This window comes from Pelmatolapia mariae, linkage group LG23 (assembly GCF_036321145.2).
Source record: "Pelmatolapia mariae isolate MD_Pm_ZW linkage group LG23, Pm_UMD_F_2, whole genome shotgun sequence".
Lineage (NCBI taxonomy): Eukaryota > Metazoa > Chordata > Actinopteri > Cichliformes > Cichlidae > Pelmatolapia > Pelmatolapia mariae.
The window spans coordinates 49,788,884-49,807,405 of NC_086246.1; the positions used below are offsets into that span (position 1 = coordinate 49,788,884).

General features: G+C 42.3%; 1 protein-coding gene across 1 annotated transcript; it reads left to right on the plus strand.

Moving 5' to 3' along the window:
* The first annotated feature begins 7,142 nt into the window (after window positions 1-7,142).
* lhx4 (LIM homeobox 4) lies at window positions 7,143-17,968 on the plus strand. Its single transcript, XM_063466790.1, has 6 exons — window positions 7,143-7,571; window positions 11,277-11,448; window positions 12,822-13,024; window positions 13,561-13,715; window positions 14,276-14,447; window positions 15,256-17,968. The coding sequence occupies exons 1-6, from the start codon at window positions 7,238-7,240 to the stop codon at window positions 15,636-15,638; spliced, it is 1,419 nt and encodes a 472-aa protein (XP_063322860.1). The 5' UTR covers window positions 7,143-7,237; the 3' UTR covers window positions 15,639-17,968.
* Window positions 17,969-18,522: the final 554 nt, after the last annotated feature.

Here is an 18,522-nt window from a genome sequence, read left to right on the forward strand (position 1 = left end):
ATGAGGGTTTGATGTTGAGATCACAACGAGCACAGCTGAAGGACAACCAAAGCTTGATCTTGGGCTTTGTGTTTCCTGGAACGCCGGCTTGAATTCCCTCGACTCCTGCCCCTTACCTCCACCTTCCAACCTGTCACCAATGCATACGTGGATAAACCCTCTGATCTTATCCTATGCCTGCTCTATCCCTTCATCCAAACCATCAGTTCAGCCTTTGCAGTTTTGATGATGACATAGGTGAGTTGAGGCAGTCAATTTCTCTCTCTCTCTCTCTCTTACACACACACTCTCTCACACACACACACTCTCTCACACACACACACAAACACACAATAGGGTGATTAATAGCCCCACATTAAAGCAGAGGAGCATCACAGCTGAGCAGCTGTGGTTGTGTGACTTAATCAAACTCTCAGGTACTTTCAATTAGATCCTCAATGACACATTATGATTGCCAGAATGGATCGAGAAAAGCAGTTCATCACAAGAAACCTTAAGTTATTTATTTATGCCTTTTATCCAGTGCATCATGACACTTTTTTAAATATCAGCTGGGATGGAAGACCATCAGCGTGAAGCAGGAATTATGTATCCTTAAACTTTTTGCACATCATGAAAATCTTGGAAACATTGTTTTTCTTAAGCACTTTTCCCGCACATCTGATCAGTTAATCTGTTTAAACGTTTACCTGTGTTTGTTAGAGGATTGGCGTCAGCCATGCTTTGTGCTGCTCACGCTACAGAAGCCCTTTATCAGGTGTCTTGAGCTTCAGTGAGCTGCAAGTGTTATGCTGGTTCAGACTAATGATGGTTAATGAGGAAGTTGGCAGCAGTGTAATATCTGTCTGCAGCTTTGCCAAGGCTGAGGTGAGCAGTTCACACCGAGGACAGAGGCTTCAAATCTAAATTAGGACACATTCGGAGCTGTTTGCGCTCTTTACACCATTTAATCGAGTTCACACACACCACAAAATGTCAGTTATGTGATAGTATGAATATAGTTAGTGTGTGTAGAGTGTGTGTTGGGCCAGTGCTCTGCCCTCATGACCTGTGTAGGTTCTTATGCATAAAGGTAAACACAGTCCACACTGCTACTGTAATGGAGTCAACTAAGCCACAAATTAACAACCAACAAGCAGCTTTAACAAAAAGATTAAAGCTGGACACAAATCTCACAAAATAAGGGTTATCACTGTGAGCCTGTCTTATCTGTGTCTTATTTTATCACTTTGTGGAAATAAAACAAGACATAACTAATTAGTGAGTGTTAGTTATGGTTATTGAAAACCATCCATATAGTAGCTGCAGTTTAATATAAAGCTGTACACAGGTAGATATGTGATGGACAGACATGATAGTAGTTTGGCCTCATCAGTGAATTACTCCAGCTGTTAGTGTTTGTCCATGTGTTGTTGCCTATCCTCGAGTTTCATATTTAACACTGAAAAGATTAAATTGCATTAAAAGAAGGCTCAGAAATAATCATTTCTTTCGCACGCAGACTGGAAGGAAACATAAATCCCTGTACAGATTAAGCTGCAGTTGTTGTGTTTTCACACATCTACATGTTTTTCTTTGACTTGTGTTACAGGAAGGTTTCCGCAGTCCACCAACATCTGAAAACATCAGTTTGTTCAGTTTACAATGTTGGCGATTGACCTTGTTATAAATCTGTTTGTGTTTTCAAGGTCAAAGACAACAAATGCTTATAAAAGCAACCATACAAACTGCAAAAACAGCCAGCAAATTGAGCTTAAGGTGAGACCGTCATGGCGTAGCTTTGCCTGCATACCTTGTCACCGTATATCTTCTTGGAGTAATACGAGCTGATTACTTTCTTCTAAACTTTTTTGTGTGTTTTGTCTAAACCTGATGCTTTGAACTGAGACAAAGTTGCGTTATGAAACCACTGACTGAAGGGTAAAAACCTCACCTTCCTGCCCTGTTGCTGTCTTCCATAAATTAGACAATGCAGAGTTTTATAGTCACTCGTCTCCTGTACGCTCTCTGCCTCGATGTTTATTACCCCGCCGGTATTGATATTAAAATGCAGGAGGGGCTTGATGCATTTTTCTGTCATCTCTCTTTCTGACTTTAATAATACTATAAAGCTTCCTGCTGTGGATAGAGGGAGAATGCGGGTGTGGGGGTGGAGTGGGGTGAATAAATTATGAAAAAGAGGTTAATATATGGTATTGGTATACATTGCATCCTAACTAAGCCAGATCCCCTTTCGGGTTTTAAACACGCAGCCTTTTAAACGCAGGAGTCACGCGGGGTCAGACCCATCTCATTTCTCTGCTGCAGTCCCTCCCCCTTTCATGTGGACGCTCATCTGCCGAGATCTCCAAACATCTCAGTGTGTGTTCATGCAGCCTGTACCAAGGTTTTCAGTTTATGCAATAGCATACTTCTGTCAGTTCACTCAAATTAATGGCTGATGAATGAGCACAGATTATGAGTTTTTGTTTTGGACATTGCTCCCAAAGACCCCGTACCAGCACAACCAGCATAACCAGCACAGCCAGCACAACCAGCCAACCAGAGTTACACCAGATGAAACTGTGGAATACACCCAGGTTGATGCGTTTGTCTTATTCAAATTAATTTGTGATTCATTCCACATTAATAATGCAGACATGGGTTTTATATCATTTTAAGAACTATTTTAAAACTCCTCCAATATAATCACTTTCACTGCTTCATGCTTGTTTAATCTCATAATTTAACTTTCAGGACTTAAATTGTGAGTTCACGTCACCGCATCATTTGCATTACAACACAACCCTGACCTTCACTTCTGCTGATCTGGGCTCAGTTTCCCAAAAACATTGTTAAGCCTGGATCATCTTGTTCCCATTGTACTTCTTTACAATGACACTACCTTATAGATGATTTTGGGAAACGGGGCTCTGCTCCTGTTTTACCCCCACCCCTTCCCCTCCAGAGTTAGCATATAGCTTACAGGAAGTGCTTGGATAATGAAGTTGGAGAAGAGCCAACACTTGTCAGTCACACTGCTTTCACTCACTCAGCCAACACTGCTCCTTTCACCGAGCATCAAAGATGCAACACTGGCTTTCTGTGGAAATCTTTAGGTTGTGGATGCGGGCCTTCACACATTTTTATTGAGTAGTTTGTTATGATCAGTCATCTGCAGTAAAATAATCTGATTTTAATAGTTATCTCAAATAGAAATATCAAAATACAACACTGGAGTATATGCATTTTATTTTGTTTTGGGTTTTATTTGCTGAAATTAAAAAAAAATGGTTTCATTCAATAATGTTGGTCAAAATCAGTCTTGTATTTTAAATGATATGCATTAGCTGTGTGTGCTTCATGAACGGTGAAAATGCGAACTAATTCAGAATGCCTATTTTAAATCTAAGAATGCAGAGAAAACAACAGGAGCTGTTTTTGTTCTCTGGGAACTGCAGAGGATCTGTAATCTTGTAGGAGCTGTTAATGTGTTTTTGCAGCTCTGTGGACTTCTGCTAATCACACATTAACATCATTTTTGCATCAGGAGGTTTCACCTGAATCCAGATTAGTTTTTGCACTCTGGTTTGCAAGAGCAGCTTAAGCTTCAGGTCTCAGCTTTCATTCATCCTTATATCCATTTGCTTTCCACGCTTATCTAATGAAGTTCGTGAGGGTCGGGAGTCTATTCCAGCACGACGGGCAGCATTCAGACAGGGCAGCACCTTGGGCAGGTGCCAGTGCATCACAGGACTTATAATTGAAACTGGATAATTTAACTAAAAAGGGCTTTCAGTTAAAGGGAGATCCTGCTGAATTCTCCTGTTTGTGTGTCTTTATCTTGTCATAAATAAATAACCCCGTATTAATAGTGTTTCAATTAAATCTTATCAGTGTGTCGTGGAAATAAAGCAAAATCCAAATGAAATCCTTCTTCGGGCAGGCTTGGCTTAAACTGTTGTAGTTATTCGAGTCAAATGAGCCTATTACCGCCTCGTCTTAGCACGACAGGGTCAGGTTCAATCAGGGAATTGGAAAATATCATTTCTGACGGGAATAGATTTCGTTTGTTCAACCAATCTCTTCTACTAATTACCCAAATGGACAGGAGCTGTCAGGAGACAATAACTATTCCCTAATAGAATTTGCCCCCCAAGTGCAATTTAATTTTCTCCTCCGAGCTCTCTCCTAAGGTTTCCCCCTCGCTTTCTGCCTCTCTCCCTCTCTCTGTTCCTTTCCTGCTTTCGGACCAAATGCGTGGGGACACGGTGCCACTGCTACCTGATGTTGTTTTGTGGGTGGACGGCGGAGAAAGTGTGGACTGACTACTGCAGTTTCCCTGCGTGCTCTGGCTCACCCCGCTGAAACGAGCCTCGGCGGTATGGAGGAGGAGAAGAAGAAGGCGAGGAGGAGGAGGGAGAGCAGAGAGGAGACAGACTGCCAGGTAGGTCTGCGCGATGCGCTGGGCTGTAATTCGTCTTGGAAGTCGAGAATACATTTACGCACTTCTAAAGTGTAAGTGTTGCATGAAGGGAAGCCACTGGAACATAACGCATTTGTTCTGATCGCAGTCTCTGCGATGAATTTTATCGTACCCAGACTGAATTTGTGCTCTGAACCGTGTTATCATCATTGCAAGGCAAATTTGCTAATGTGCTCAGCTGACATCCACTTTGGTTTGTGTGACTAACATTCAAATATTACATTTAAACGCGCAAAAATAATAAACACTCAGATGAAGCTTTTTCTGTTGTGGCTCGTTATGAACCAGGCCTGCTGCAGGTTTTCATCCCACAAATGAATCGCGCTCCATGAAAGCCTGATCACATAAGATAGGTGTGCTTCTGTATTCTGACTCCCTGCTCTCACTAAGATGGATCTGTGAATCGCAGATTTGCGCTTTGGTGACAATGAACTCATCCACTGAAATATTAGATCTAATTAGAGGTGCTTGGGTCAACGGCGGTGGCAAAAGAGTCGCCCTCTGTTTGAGTTATTGTCCGAGACCTGCCTCCTCTCAAGATTACATTCATTTAGATAAATAACCTCCTTCGAAATATGTATCATAAAAATAGAAAAATCAAAAACATCTTTACTGATTTGTGTTAAAAATGTTTACGAATTAAACTTCATTTGACTGCCCGGGCAAATTTAACAGCGCGGAAGCCGTTTTAGTCCTCTTGGATAATAACATTAAATATATCTTCTCTGTAATTTCACACTTCAATTACTATTATTTTTTAACTGTTGTGTGCAGCATACATATATTTGTAAAATGCAAAACGATTACCCCCCAAATGCGGATTGTTTTGCACATCATTCAGTTGACTAATAGCCACGTTGCCTTGCCATCTCATTTAAAGATGAAAAACGCACCTCATCATTTACTGTCCCACTAAACCAGATGTGCGCGCTCGTATCTTCTCTCTCGCTGCATTTGCATCCGTCAATTATTCTAATTGTGTTGCCCTTTGCTGACAGTTTAAGAGCATTTTATCTGCATTGTTTTCTAGGACAGCTAAAGGGCCTCGATTCAAACAATCAGAGTAATTGAATAGTCGAATAAATTGAATGATCTTGAGGGGAAAAGTGTATAATGAAAATAAAGTGAGACCATATGATCCCCTCGCCACACGTGCACGTTACTGATGGATGGATGGATGGATGGACGGATAAAATTCCTGTAATATCCCAGCCTGCCTTTTAATCATCCTGATGTCCGTTTTCATTTTACTAAATTATATCTGGAAACGCCACGCATACAGGCGAAGGGGATTGTGAGTCCAAACACCATAGGGTGGCTATAAAAAATAAATAATAAATAAATAATAAACAGAGCTAGAAGCAGTTTGGGGGAAAATACGCATAATATGACGACAACTTAAATTTACTTTGCCAGAGCTTGTTCTCCCTTTTTTCTGATATTTGTAAAGCCAAATAAAATAGTCCGCTAGTTTTGATCTATTACTAGTGCAAAATATTGTGTCACATCACAGAATATCTAAAATATGTGTTGGATATTAAAGGGTATAAATGCGTCGAATTGATACACCACTTGAACTACTAAAACCTCACCTAAAATAGCCAAGTGGTAAATAAACTAAAAAGAAATGCATTCATTTATTGTTTGTTTGTTTTTAATAAAGAAAAAATACTGGTTTTGTTTTAGTTGAACATGTGGTGTGTGTGTGTGAGAGAGAGAGCTGGGACCCTCAGACGGACTTGGAGTTGATGGAAACAACCTGCACTGGTTTGGAGGCGGACCGCGGCGGCAAAGCGCCACTGTGTGCTTTTCTTTCCACGCTTGAAGTAAATTGGAAGCGAAGATTGAGTTCATCTAGCCTGAACTAGCGGCCCTCCGGAGGGAATATCTTATCCGGGAGAGCAGTCTCAGACGATGGGGTTTGAAATGAGCAGTGTCAGGAGGACTGCGCCCAGACTCCTAATCCTACCTGTCACTGAGAGAGCAGCTGCACGGGAGCTGCCACTGCCGGGGAAAAGGGCTACAGGTGACGGTGCTGTGAATGTGACTCAGACGTGTCCAATAATATTCCTTCTGTGGTGTGGCTTCATTTATTATTTTTCTTTTTTTTTTGCACCCTTAGCTGTAGTAAGACCTCAGATTAGATCTTCTTTTTAAAGACAGGGATACTTTTCATGTGTGATGGTGCCTACATGCATATTTTATAGGGCCAATCAATCCCATCACCAAATAATAAAAATGAAGAAAAATGCGTTTACTTCCATTGAATTGACTGATGCCGCCATCCCACCTGCTGATATTCTATAAAAGTACATTTTTGCATCGCATTTGGTCACAGACGTGGGTGCTGAAGAAACAACACTGTAGTCTGGACGATCCGCAGGGAAATCTGCGTGGACAGCAGACACGCTTTCTTTTTTATTGCTTCATGGATCATTTCTAAAGTAAAATGACATGTAGCTGAACTCTAATTTTCCTGGCAACACGGGTCCCTTCTCCTCCTCTCCTAAAGGAGCCCTGCTTGCCCGGGGACCCTCCGGAAGCCACTGCAGTGAGCTATTTATGGTCTCCACGGGAGCGAGGCCCCGCCTCTCCAGAGACTTTGTCATATAGCATGTAAGACTCCCCTGCTCCTCTCCTTTTTCCTTCTTCCTTGTACACCTATTGAGGACGCTTTCCGCCTTCGGGGGGCCTCCTCTTCCTGCTCTCCTATTGGCTCCCGGTCAGCCTCTGCCGTGGTGACGTCAGGCCCCGCCGCCCCTGCAGCGCTGAATGGACCAAGCAGCCTGTCTGATCCACTCCAAAACAGCTCAACACGGCACGGCACAGCACGGACACCATCCCGGGAATAGGAAAATAACAGGAATAGAGGCTTGGCGGGTCAGCGACAGAGATCAGCCTCCAAATCGCACAAAGGCCCAACAACATCAGCATCATTGTTTGTTTTCTTCACGAGACAGGACGGGGGAGTGCGCCCACCGTTTTGCGGGTGTATGTGCGTGCGCTTGTCTCCCGGTTTGGATCACGATGATGCAAAGTGCGGCGGTCCTACCGACAGAGAGTCCTGTGAAGAGTTTACCGGAGATTCTCGGAGTGCCACTGCAGCGTAAGACATTTTTTTCTCCTGTTCTTCCTCTTCTTCTGTCCACGATCAGTCTGGAAACTGGTTGGCGAGCGCAACCGGTGCTGCGGGGATTTGACTGTAGGGAGAGGGGCTTAGTTCCAGCAACCCGAGCGAGATTGGGGAGTCTTAGTTTGTCACGTACACCACTAATGTGCCATGCTTAGTCTTTATTTCACGGTGCAAAAGCGCCTCATAGACGATTCTGCTTCACGGCCTCACAGCCACCCCGCATGTCCAATTAATCTTCGCAGCCTCACATAGCGAAGACGTATTCTGCGTTAGGCTGCTAGTAGAAGCGCAAACTGTGATATTTTTTCACTCATCCTGGGTGAAAAATAATTTCTGGTGAAAGGCAACATTTATGATTCCCTAGTTTGGCCTCTAACTTCCCCCGTCAGGTTGCTGGGCTCACACGGAGCCTCCCAGCTGTTAATTTGTAAAAGAGTCTGCATGGTCAAGAGATCAGGCGCAGTTGTCATCACCCATCAGACAAACACACTGACTTTGACTGACACTCATCACTGGGTCGAATTAAATAGCTTGAAATACTTTTATTTATTACAATTTAAGCACTAATAAAAGTGAAATTATTATTATTATTATTATTGAGGATAAGTGCAGATATTTAGTAGTTAATTATTGATGTATCAATGTATTTTCTACCTTCCAGCATCAAAGGCGAGAAATGCCTTACATCTGTTCTCCTGTTAATCTGTGCCAAGGCTTTTCTTCCTTTCTTTTTTTTTTTTTTTTACAATCTGTTCGCTCAATCAAGATCTAAGTGCAACTGGATACATTTCTGTTCTGACCTAATTATTTAATATGCCAGTTAGTAACAATGTGCAGATGGACCGGGTCTAATAGGGTAACGTCAAAAATAATCCACAACAGAACGGGATAACGTCGAGCGAAATTACTGGACTGCTCTGTTTTCAAAATACTCATGATGCACATTTAAAGACGCACATTCAAGGTTTGAAATCTGTTAACAAATAGCTAAAACTATATAACAAAATTGAGGGTAATCGTTCACGTTTTGCACATTGCTCCTATCCAACTAAAAAACCGTAAACAACGGTGAAATATGACAAGAGTCATCTAAGACTTCCAGCCTGTTCAGTGAAGTATTTAAACCTCACCAATTGGGGGGAATCCTCTATATGGTGGGCTTATGCTCTTTAATTTTATAAATCGAGACAGATTAAAAGATTGGATAAAGATCCTGCCACTCAGCCCCCTGCAGAGCCAGCAGGCATCCTGGATTTAAACCTGGATTATTTCAGGAATAAAAGCAAAGCAGAATATATCTGAGCATTTTATATCACACACACAGTCCTCTGCTGACTCAGGGCAATTACACCCACACCTTAGCCTGCAGGCTATTAGTCGTTGATATAGAGTGTTTACTTCACGTTTAATTAACACAAATCACTTGACAACCGACGGCTGCCAGAGTGCACTTCTTCTTCTTCTTCCTCCTCCTCCTCCTTTCGTTTCTTCTTCTAAACAACACTCCTGCTAAAAGAGTCTGGAAGTGTGTTTCACCCGCTGTGTGAAATGACCAAAGCGATGAGGCTGCACGTGGTGAAGAGTGGAGAGTGGTGGCAACAGATAATAAGATATGAAGAAGACCTCCTGAATACACGAGGTTTACTCTCTCTCTCTCTCTCTCTCTCTCTCTCTCTCTCTCTCTCACACACACACACACACACACACACACACACTGAAGCTGGATGGCGAACGCCCTGTCGTTGCCAAGAATCGTGCTGCTTTCCTTTCAGCACCACTTCTCTCTCCAAAGCCATCCCGCTCGGCTTCACCCACCCACCACTTATCTCTGGATATTTAAAATGCTTTCCCATTTTAAAGTCCGAGACACAGGCCACCCTTTCATAATAATTTCACTGCCTTCTTCTATCCTTTCTATGTGAATTACCTCGCCACCGAGAAGACACAAAGCCAGTCCAAGCTGTGTCTGTGCCGGAATGTTCCTCTGTGTGTAACAGTGTGCGCACTGGGTTTTTTAAGCTTCTGTAATAAGGACCGAATATTTCGATGAGGTTATCTGTTCTTACTCTTCGCAAAATAAATGAATGAATACTGAAAATAAAATGAATTTTTAAAAAAAGCTCATTTTCACTGAGTTACAGTTATTTCTCCTCGAAATTAAAATTAAAATCACAGAAATGCCAAAGGTACTAAGAGTAGTACATAAAAAAAACCCTCTAAAATGTGCGTGTCCTCGCCTCCACGGTGCAGAGTCAGTGAGCTTGGTTTTGCACGCAGTATTGTGTGTGGGGATTAAGCATGAGGCACCCGGCGCGGTGATTGTAAGATGATTTCACGGCCGATATGTTTTCTCTCCACAGCAAAAAGGTTATGATATGTGGGTGTCTTAGCTTCATGGTGGTTTTCGGCCCCGGTCACTTGTTTTTTCTCAGTATGTTCTCAGTATGTTTTTTTTTTTTTTTTTTACAGTTTTTTCTCATCATGTAACATCATGCAGATGTGTGACAAAGACAGGCCGAGAATAAAAACAGTCTATAGGTCTTTAAAGACAAATGCTGACGTGATGTTAGTTTATGGTTATGTTAGTTCATTGCAGGTGGACTTTTACAATCTTTAATTTAATAGAAGGAGTAGGAGTTACTGTAATAATAAAAATGTTACAAATACAAATATTAAAATATAAAAATACTCTAAAATATGCTGTTTGATCTCTATAAATGTGCTACTTTGACAGAAAATCGGTTTTTGTTTTGAAAGAAATTATGTTTTGATTTTATTTCGCTTTTTAAGATGTCTTGAAATGTGCAGCTTACCTGTAGTTTATCATCGATGCCAAATTTAATTGCTAATATCTGCCTCTGAATGGGCACGCGTGGTGTGCCAAGACACCTTTTTTTCCCTTTCTTTTTTTTACATTCACAAAAATTAAATTTAATCTCCCCTTGACCCTGATTTACATCCAGAAACCGCCTCACCTTCTAACACTGGTTGCCACCATGCTTCCCATAAAATCATTAGGAGATTAATTAGGGTCAAACTAGATCTGGCTAACGAAATTAAGAGAAACAAAAATCAATATTTCGTCAGAAAATTATTTTCGCCCTACAAGCGAACAGCTCCGAGTTCAGCACCTTGGACAGAGACGGACATTTTGACAAAACATACAAATACGCGCAATTTATATATTTTTTTGTCCTGTTTAGCTGTGATAGCAACATCAAAATAAGTCTGATTAAAATAAAATAAATATATAAACAGAAGCAAAATAAATAACATTTAAAAAAATGAAACCGATATGATACGACATCACGGTGTTTGTTACAATGACGGGCCATTAGAAAATAAACATCCATGCACATAATCTTATACCTCCAGATTTCATTGTTATTATATCTACACGGATGAATATGAGTGAAACCCGAGTTTATTGTCTGATTCGAGCTCTTCGGGTTTTAAAACTAAACTACAGGCTTGCAGATTTAGGGGAAACCCCGAAGGCCTGCTTTAATGTGCGAAACAATTCTCTGTCACCATGAATGTAATTTAATTTTTTGTTGTTGTTTTTTGTAATGGTAAAACTAAATGAACGCCCCTTTCGTTCGCGTAAAGCGCTTATTTCTCTTTGCCTCTCTTTGCTTCTCTGTTAACTATGTGGGACTGCTCTTGTTTCCGTCACAGAGATCCCTCAGTGTGCAGGCTGTAGTCAGCACATCCTGGACAAGTTCATCCTGAAGGTGCTGGACAGACACTGGCACTCCAAGTGCCTCAAGTGCGCCGACTGCCAGACACCGCTGGCGGACAAATGTTTCTCCCGGGCAGGAAGCGTCTACTGCAAGGAGGATTTCTTCAAGTAAGTGCGCTTCTTCTTTTGCTTTCTCTTTAATGCTGCTCCCCTTACCACCCGCGTGGACTGTTTCCCCGAGTGGCGCCTGCAGAGTGAGCACTGTCCCAGCCTTTCTCCAGGGCAGCACTAACAAATATTACAATTTTCCTTGACAAAAATCTGAACAAATTCAACTGTTACCTGTAATAGTTCCGGTGTATCTAGTATTGCAACCGACTAGTTTCCGTTTGCTAACACGGTTAAAATGCTAGCAATATAACATTGTACCATACATGTATATTAGGCTAACCTTTGTCTTTTTACATTTAATTATTATTTTATAATACATATTCACCACTTTCCCCTAATTTATGAAGAACAAGAGAAACACACCTCACAGCTTGCAGGTGTGTTTGCTTGGGTTGGACGTTGATGGTTGCACGCTGCTCTGTATTTTCCTCTTTGTTCTGACTGAACATGTGTGATGTTGGTTGCCCTCATAATGTGCACAGTTTGCCTGATTCCCAGTGTAGTGGCAGCTCTGTCACACTGTAGGCAAGATTAAAAATCCCTTTATTTCACAGTCTAGTTGCCATTTATTCTTTCAACAATTGGATGTTTGAGGCATTGCAGGAGAAAATTGAGTTTGACTTTTATCCATAACACGATCGGCATATTGGGGCTTTTTACTAAATCATGTTTGAAAGGTTTTAATGCTCAAAGCTAGAAAGAGACCTAAAGAGCTCCAGAGTCTCACTGGGAGCTAACTGTGTTAGGTGACCCAGGGGGCAGTGCTGGTGGGGGCTGTAGCATGTTCAAACACACACACACAGACACACATACTAAATAATACATACACATAGCTTTGCTGGTGTTTGCTTCCCAGAGGTGATTTGGAGGCCTCACCTTGCTCTTTTTATTTTTGTGTGTCTGTGCTGTGATTTAAAGCCTCTCCTGAGTCAGTGTTTTATTGGTTCTCCTCGGGGTGTCTTTACTGTGAGGACCCCTCCTCCTACTTCTCTTCCTCTTGTTCTCTTTTTACTCTTCCTCCTCCTCATCTAGAGCTGTCAGTAGTTCATCTGCAATCACATAAACATGCAAACATGCAGATGCACACTCAAACCCACACAGTGCACTGATCCTGTCCATCTATCAGTCTGCTGGCAGATCTACCGTTAACAGAAACACATTCCAGGGATGATTTTTCCCTCCTCAGCAGCTGGAGTTCCTATTAATACAGACACTGTGCCATCATTCTTGGCTGCAGATGAAGAAATAGTCATGTAGTGTGTGAAATTTTAATCTCAGCTGCTCGCGCTCTTTCCATCAATCCACCCTGCCAGCGTTTTACAAATTTTTTTAATGGCGTCTCTCTCTCTCTCCTCCATGTTTTCCTGCAGACGTTTTGGTACAAAATGTGCATCGTGTCAGCAGGGCATCCCGCCGACACAGGTTGTGCGGAAGGCGCAGGACTTTGTTTATCACCTGCACTGCTTCGCCTGCATCATGTGCAGCAGACAGCTGGCCACCGGGGACGAGTTTTACCTCATGGAAGACGGGAGGCTGGTGTGCAAGGTGGATTACGAGGCCGCCAAACAAAATGGTAGGTGTGCAGGAGTATTCAATGTTAGGCTACAACGAGTGTTTACTGAAAATATGAAAAAAGATATGTTTCAGTAACTCTTACCAGTTTTTATCCACCTGGTTTAGTGCTGATGACTTCACTTAACTACACCAGAATCACAACACTATGAATCATGGATAAAGTTGTATTCACCGTGCAAAGCAGTAATACGACTCCTGCCGGTGGATCTGTGTTGTTTGTTTGTGGGTGTGTGCTGCTTCTCTCCCTCCCTCTCTCCTGAGATGTCCATGCATCTCTGATTGATTATGCAAAGTGAAGCAATGCTCTTATATGGTGCTGTTCCAATCACTCCATTCCTCCGGCAGTGAATAGATTTATGTCCTCTGCTGTGGGAGTGGGACAGATGCACAAGGACAATAATACACTTCTATACATGACCATTCGCTTCACTGAACGCAGACACGCTCATGTGAAGGCCTGAGGGCAGTGCCTGTTAAGGCAACATGACAAATCTAGGAAGAAGTCACTCACCCTCGTGTGTGTGGTGTTTTCAGATGATTCAGAGGCAGGGACCAAAAGACCAAGGACCACCATCACCGCCAAACAGCTGGAGACCCTCAAAAGTGCCTACAAAAACTCGCCGAAGCCTGCACGCCACGTCAGAGAGCAGCTGTCATCGGAGACGGGGTTAGACATGAGAGTGGTGCAGGTGAGTATTTTGGCTATATCCTGCAGGTCCCTGGGAAAGCTGACTCACTGGGGATCGAGACATCTTCAAACCAGATGCAGTTTTTGTAATGAAGCAAGTTACTTTGGAATCACTGAATCCAGGCCTCTCAAGTGCTGATAAAAGTGTTAAAAAGCAAATACATATTTGGAAACAACATAATTCACATGCATTTTATTTGAATTTTAAATTTAAATGAGTATATTTAGTATTTTAGAGTGTTTCAGAGCTAAAAAGATCAGACCTTATTGAGACGTGCAAAGCTTACATTTTTTTCACATATTCACTTTGGTGTCATGCGTTTGTTTTTCCTACCTAAAATTTCTGGTATCGACTGTTGTGAGATAATTAAAATTTGTTTATTTGTTAATTTAAAAGCTCAGGTTGCAAATAAACACATTTATAAAGAGTCCCGCTATATTGCATTAAACAAAGACCGAGGCTGAAGTCAGACTTCCTGTTGTCATTTATTATTAGTTGGAGATGTCTTCCAGTGTTTCATAATTTCATTTGCACTTAACAATAAATACAATGTTCCACAGGTTTGGTTTCAAAACCGGCGAGCGAAGGAAAAGCGTCTGAAGAAAGACGCAGGGCGGCATCGCTGGACTCAGTTTTATAAAAGTGTCAAACGCAGCCGAGGAGGAACTAAAGTGGAGAAGGAGAGCTCAGCTGACGACGCAGGACTCAGCGACAGCGAGCTGAGCTTCAGAGGTATGCAGCTTTTATTGCTTAAAAGTGAGATCCCTGAAGGGAATTGTCAGTCATGCTGCCGTGCTAATGGGATCGAGGGAGCCTAGAAGCTGCTAAATGACACGAGAGCCGCGGCAATTGGAAGTGTCTTTGTGGCGTTTCATTTGTTTTCTAGCATTCATCAACGCGTGGTGTCGCAGTCGGGCAAATCCAAAATGGCATTCTCATTTCACATTCCCGTCACACATCCCTGTGGCTGCTGACGCATCCTCCTGCCTCTGTTTGTCACCATGATGGAGCTTATTGGAAAAGAGAGAGGGTCCTTAGTGGGATGCAAACGGCATTTTAGACATGCCATGTTATTTAATGTTTGCACACCCCGTTTTTGGTAGTCATAAAAGTCCTCAAGCCAAAGAAGGCTATTTTTATGAGAAATGAAAACATGGTGACAGAAACTCTATAAAGCATGTGAGGCTTTTAGTCAATTAGAGAGAAAGCGCTCTGGGGCGTTGTTGTTATTGAAGCCACCCAGGGGAGGGACGAGATGGAAACAAATATTTTGTGCTGCAGTAATTGCTCGGTTAGAGATGAAGCAGAAAGAGCATCCTTTCTCACTTTCTCGCTAAGAGAACCGAAAAGCGTTTCAAAGACTTCAGTGGCTCGTCCATTTACTGTACCTCCATGAAATCTGCCACAATAAATCTGACTCGTAAAAGCACTTAACTGTATTGAAATATAACAACTGTATAATGCTCGCACAGGTGACGGCGCTGTTGATGTCTCAAAGTTTTTACACTCCTCGTGCTAAGTGACGGTTTCTCCTCTACAGACGACCAGGTCATGTCAGATCTCGGCCACACCAACGGGCTTTATGGGAGCGTTGGCGATGTGACCAACACGCTGAATGGCGGCTTCTCCGTCGACGCGGCGGGACAGCCCTACCACGACATCCGAGCGGGAAGCCCTTACGGTCTCCCCCAGTCGCCCTCCTCCATCGCCTCTCTGCCCGGCCACACTCCTCTCCTCAACAACCTGAGCTTCAACATGGACAGCCTGGTGGCACAGGGGGGGCCGGGTGGTGTGGGACAGGCTCTGAGGGCCATGGCAGGAGGCCCGACCTCAGATCTCTCCACAGGGAGCAGTACGGGGTACCCTGACTTCCCCACCAGCCCCGCCTCATGGCTGGACGAGATGGACCATTCCCAGTTTTGAGTCTCAGACATGGTAAAAAAAAAAAAAGTACTGTGGGGATACATCGAAGTGGACTCAGAAGGCTTTTTACATTTCTTTCTATCGCTCTCCACGGTCCACAGCTGGTATGTTTCGGGTGCGATGTTGGGTGAAGAGGAGAAGGGAGAGTCCCGCAGCAGTCGTAGTTGGTGAGGTAGCCATCGGGTTGAGATATGTAGTCTGAGCAGAAGCAGCGAAGAACGCCTCCACACAGAATGCTCAGAGTCAACACTGTATCATACGATCTTTTTTTACACTTTATTTTGTTCGTTCACTCTCTGAAAGTGAGACCGGATCTCAAATAAGTCAGTGGAGTAATGCTCACAGGGGAGATCGGGAAACGTCTCATCCCTTGAAATAAACCACACAACATTAGGGCTACACAATCCAGATCAAAGTCCCTACGAAACCCAGGAGTCACCTGCATGCTTCTCACTCATACTGAGCAGGACTGCCGTACAGCCACATCAAAGCCTTTACATTGGCAATGCACTTTACTCTCCTCGTCTCTCTACACGTATGGACAGGAATGTGGGGAGAGGAGAGAAAAGGAGGAGAGACGTATGCACAAGGCAAAAAACAGTGTTTCATTGGGAGAGAAATTTACAAAAAAGAGTGGCACAAGTGTTAATTTTGAACCACGCTGATGCTTTTTTTGTTTTTAACATAGTGCTCAAACTTACAACTTATTAGGAAATAGATGACTGTTGGTCTGCCCGTCCTTTCCTCTGTCCGTCTGTCTGTTCATTAGCAGTTTATGTCTCCCCTCTTTGAATGAGGGCGATCACTGTTTGCTACAAAGCAGGTCTCTCTTCTATATTTATAGGTGCTTGACTTGTTGTCATCTGTGTAAAAGCTGGTCTGGAAGCAGACGTCCGTCAGTATTAAATTATCTCAGACACAGACTCACCAGGAATAAAAGCTTATATGTTTAAGGCAAAGTCAAGACATGTATACGGTTTGGAAATTTTCAGTTCTAACCGCTACACACGCCCCGCATCTTATCCATTTGTATGCACATGCAGATTCTTTTGCAGATGTTGAAAAGCAAACATAAATTTGACACTTAAAATTCTAACAAGCAGGAACACAGATATAAACTCTCTTGAGTTTCTTCAGTCTGATCCAGGCTCCTCTTGGTAATCTACTCAGTGCAGCTTTGCCTGCTATCAACCTACTTACTGACCCCAGATGTGTCGTCAGCCTGTTCTCCCACTGCCTGGCCTGCATGTCAGAGGGATTACCGATAGTCCCCCACATTCAGGGCTGATGCTTTAGCGGCAGTGCTGGCATGACTGCTGGGCCGATGCATTTCCCACAGCTGCATCTTTAAAGACCCACAACAACTGAAACAGTGGAACGATTCGGTGTTTCTGATTCTTGACCTGTTGAGCATGCAGGAACCATCATTCAGATTTGATCTCTGCTTCTGTTTCTCCTCAAAAGAGAAACAAAGTCTTATTCATGTGGGCACTTCTTTTGTTAAAAAAAAAACAAGGAAAAAAGAGGGAAAAAAACAAGTCTTATCCTTTTTTTAATACCAGAAAGCAAATGAAGAAATACAAAGTGACACTATTCAGAGAAACTTGAGATTACAGCTCTAAAATTACAGCGTAATTATTTGGTTGATAAAACTAAAAATATATAAAGTGTAACACGGGGGTAACATTTAGATGTATTAAAGTTAGTTAAATTCCAATACAACGAAGAATAAATGTATTACAGAAAAAACAAACAAATTTAGGAAGATCAGGGTAAAAGTGCTCATATTTTTCCATTTATCGCTTATAAATGACAGTTGGAAGCAACGTGGACAAAGTTTTGAAAGAAGAATAGTGTACTTGAGATCAAAACATTAGTTTTAAATTACTGAGCTACTGTAAAAGATTACAATTGTTCATTATGTGACAGTTAAAAAAGGGATGCAGTCTATAATTCATATCTCTATCAACCATGAGTAAAAATCTGTTACCCCCAGGATGAGTGCACCATAATTACAGTGTAATGTTTGAGCTTTTATCGAAGTTTTACGGTAAAATGAAATAACAAACATATTACACGACAGTTTCATTCAGTCTGTGTTGCCTCCAAACTTTGCATCTTAATTGCTGTAAATTTTGTACAGTTTGAAAACGTGTTGATCGTCTTGTTTCATGAGCTATTTATTATTGCCATGTGTCTTTGAAAAAGATGTAAAAGAGAGCACTGAATTTATTCATTTATGCCTTCTGTGTAATGGTCTGAACTGTGTACAGTCAAATCTATATGAGGAAAATAAAGCTGAATTGTGTTTGGGTTACCCTCGGCTGCTTTCTTTTCGTACTCCGGGCCTGCGGTGATGAATGTGAGACTTAAGATTTTCAGCTGGACTTTGTTTTTAATATATCAAAAGAAAAATATGTGCTGTAGGTGTTTTTATTATTTTGCCTTATTGAAACGCTCTTAGAGCGAGTTAACCCGCAAATTCATTTACCCATTGAGAGCATTTACCACACACTTAGGCCTCTATTCAATTGTGGGGATCCATTTAGTACCACCAACAGACAGTGGTCAGTCAGTTAACAGTGATTGATACTGCTTTCCGCTCTCGCTCTCCGGGTGGGGGTGGGGGGGTGGGTGACAAGAAAGATACATGAAGAGAGATTAGGGAAAGAAAGCCGGGAGAGAGAGAAATAAAACAAGTGCAGAAACAGATGCTCGCTGGCTATTTCTCTGATCCTCTCAGTGCTAAAGAGACACAACAGCAGATTGCAGCACTGCACTGTCAAATCTATCCTTAATCCCTGAGCTGTTAACTAATTGTGAAATATAGGCAAATGTGCTTTGTAGTCAGGCAAAGCGGGAATATGGTCCATATGCAGGCAGC

What these genes read in the sequence shown, in the direction of transcription:
- lhx4 (XM_063466790.1), top strand. Translation starts at nt 7,238, where the DNA reads ATGGACCAAGCAGCCTGTCTGATCCACTCCAAAACAGCTCAACACGGC. An exon ending in CGAGGCCGCCAAACAAAATG is followed by an intron (nt 13,025 to 13,560) that starts GTAGGTGTGCAG and finishes TGGTGTTTTCAG; the next exon opens with ATGATTCAGAGGCAGGGACC. An exon ending in CAGCGAGCTGAGCTTCAGAG is followed by an intron (nt 14,448 to 15,255) that starts GTATGCAGCTTT and finishes TCTCCTCTACAG; the next exon opens with ACGACCAGGTCATGTCAGAT.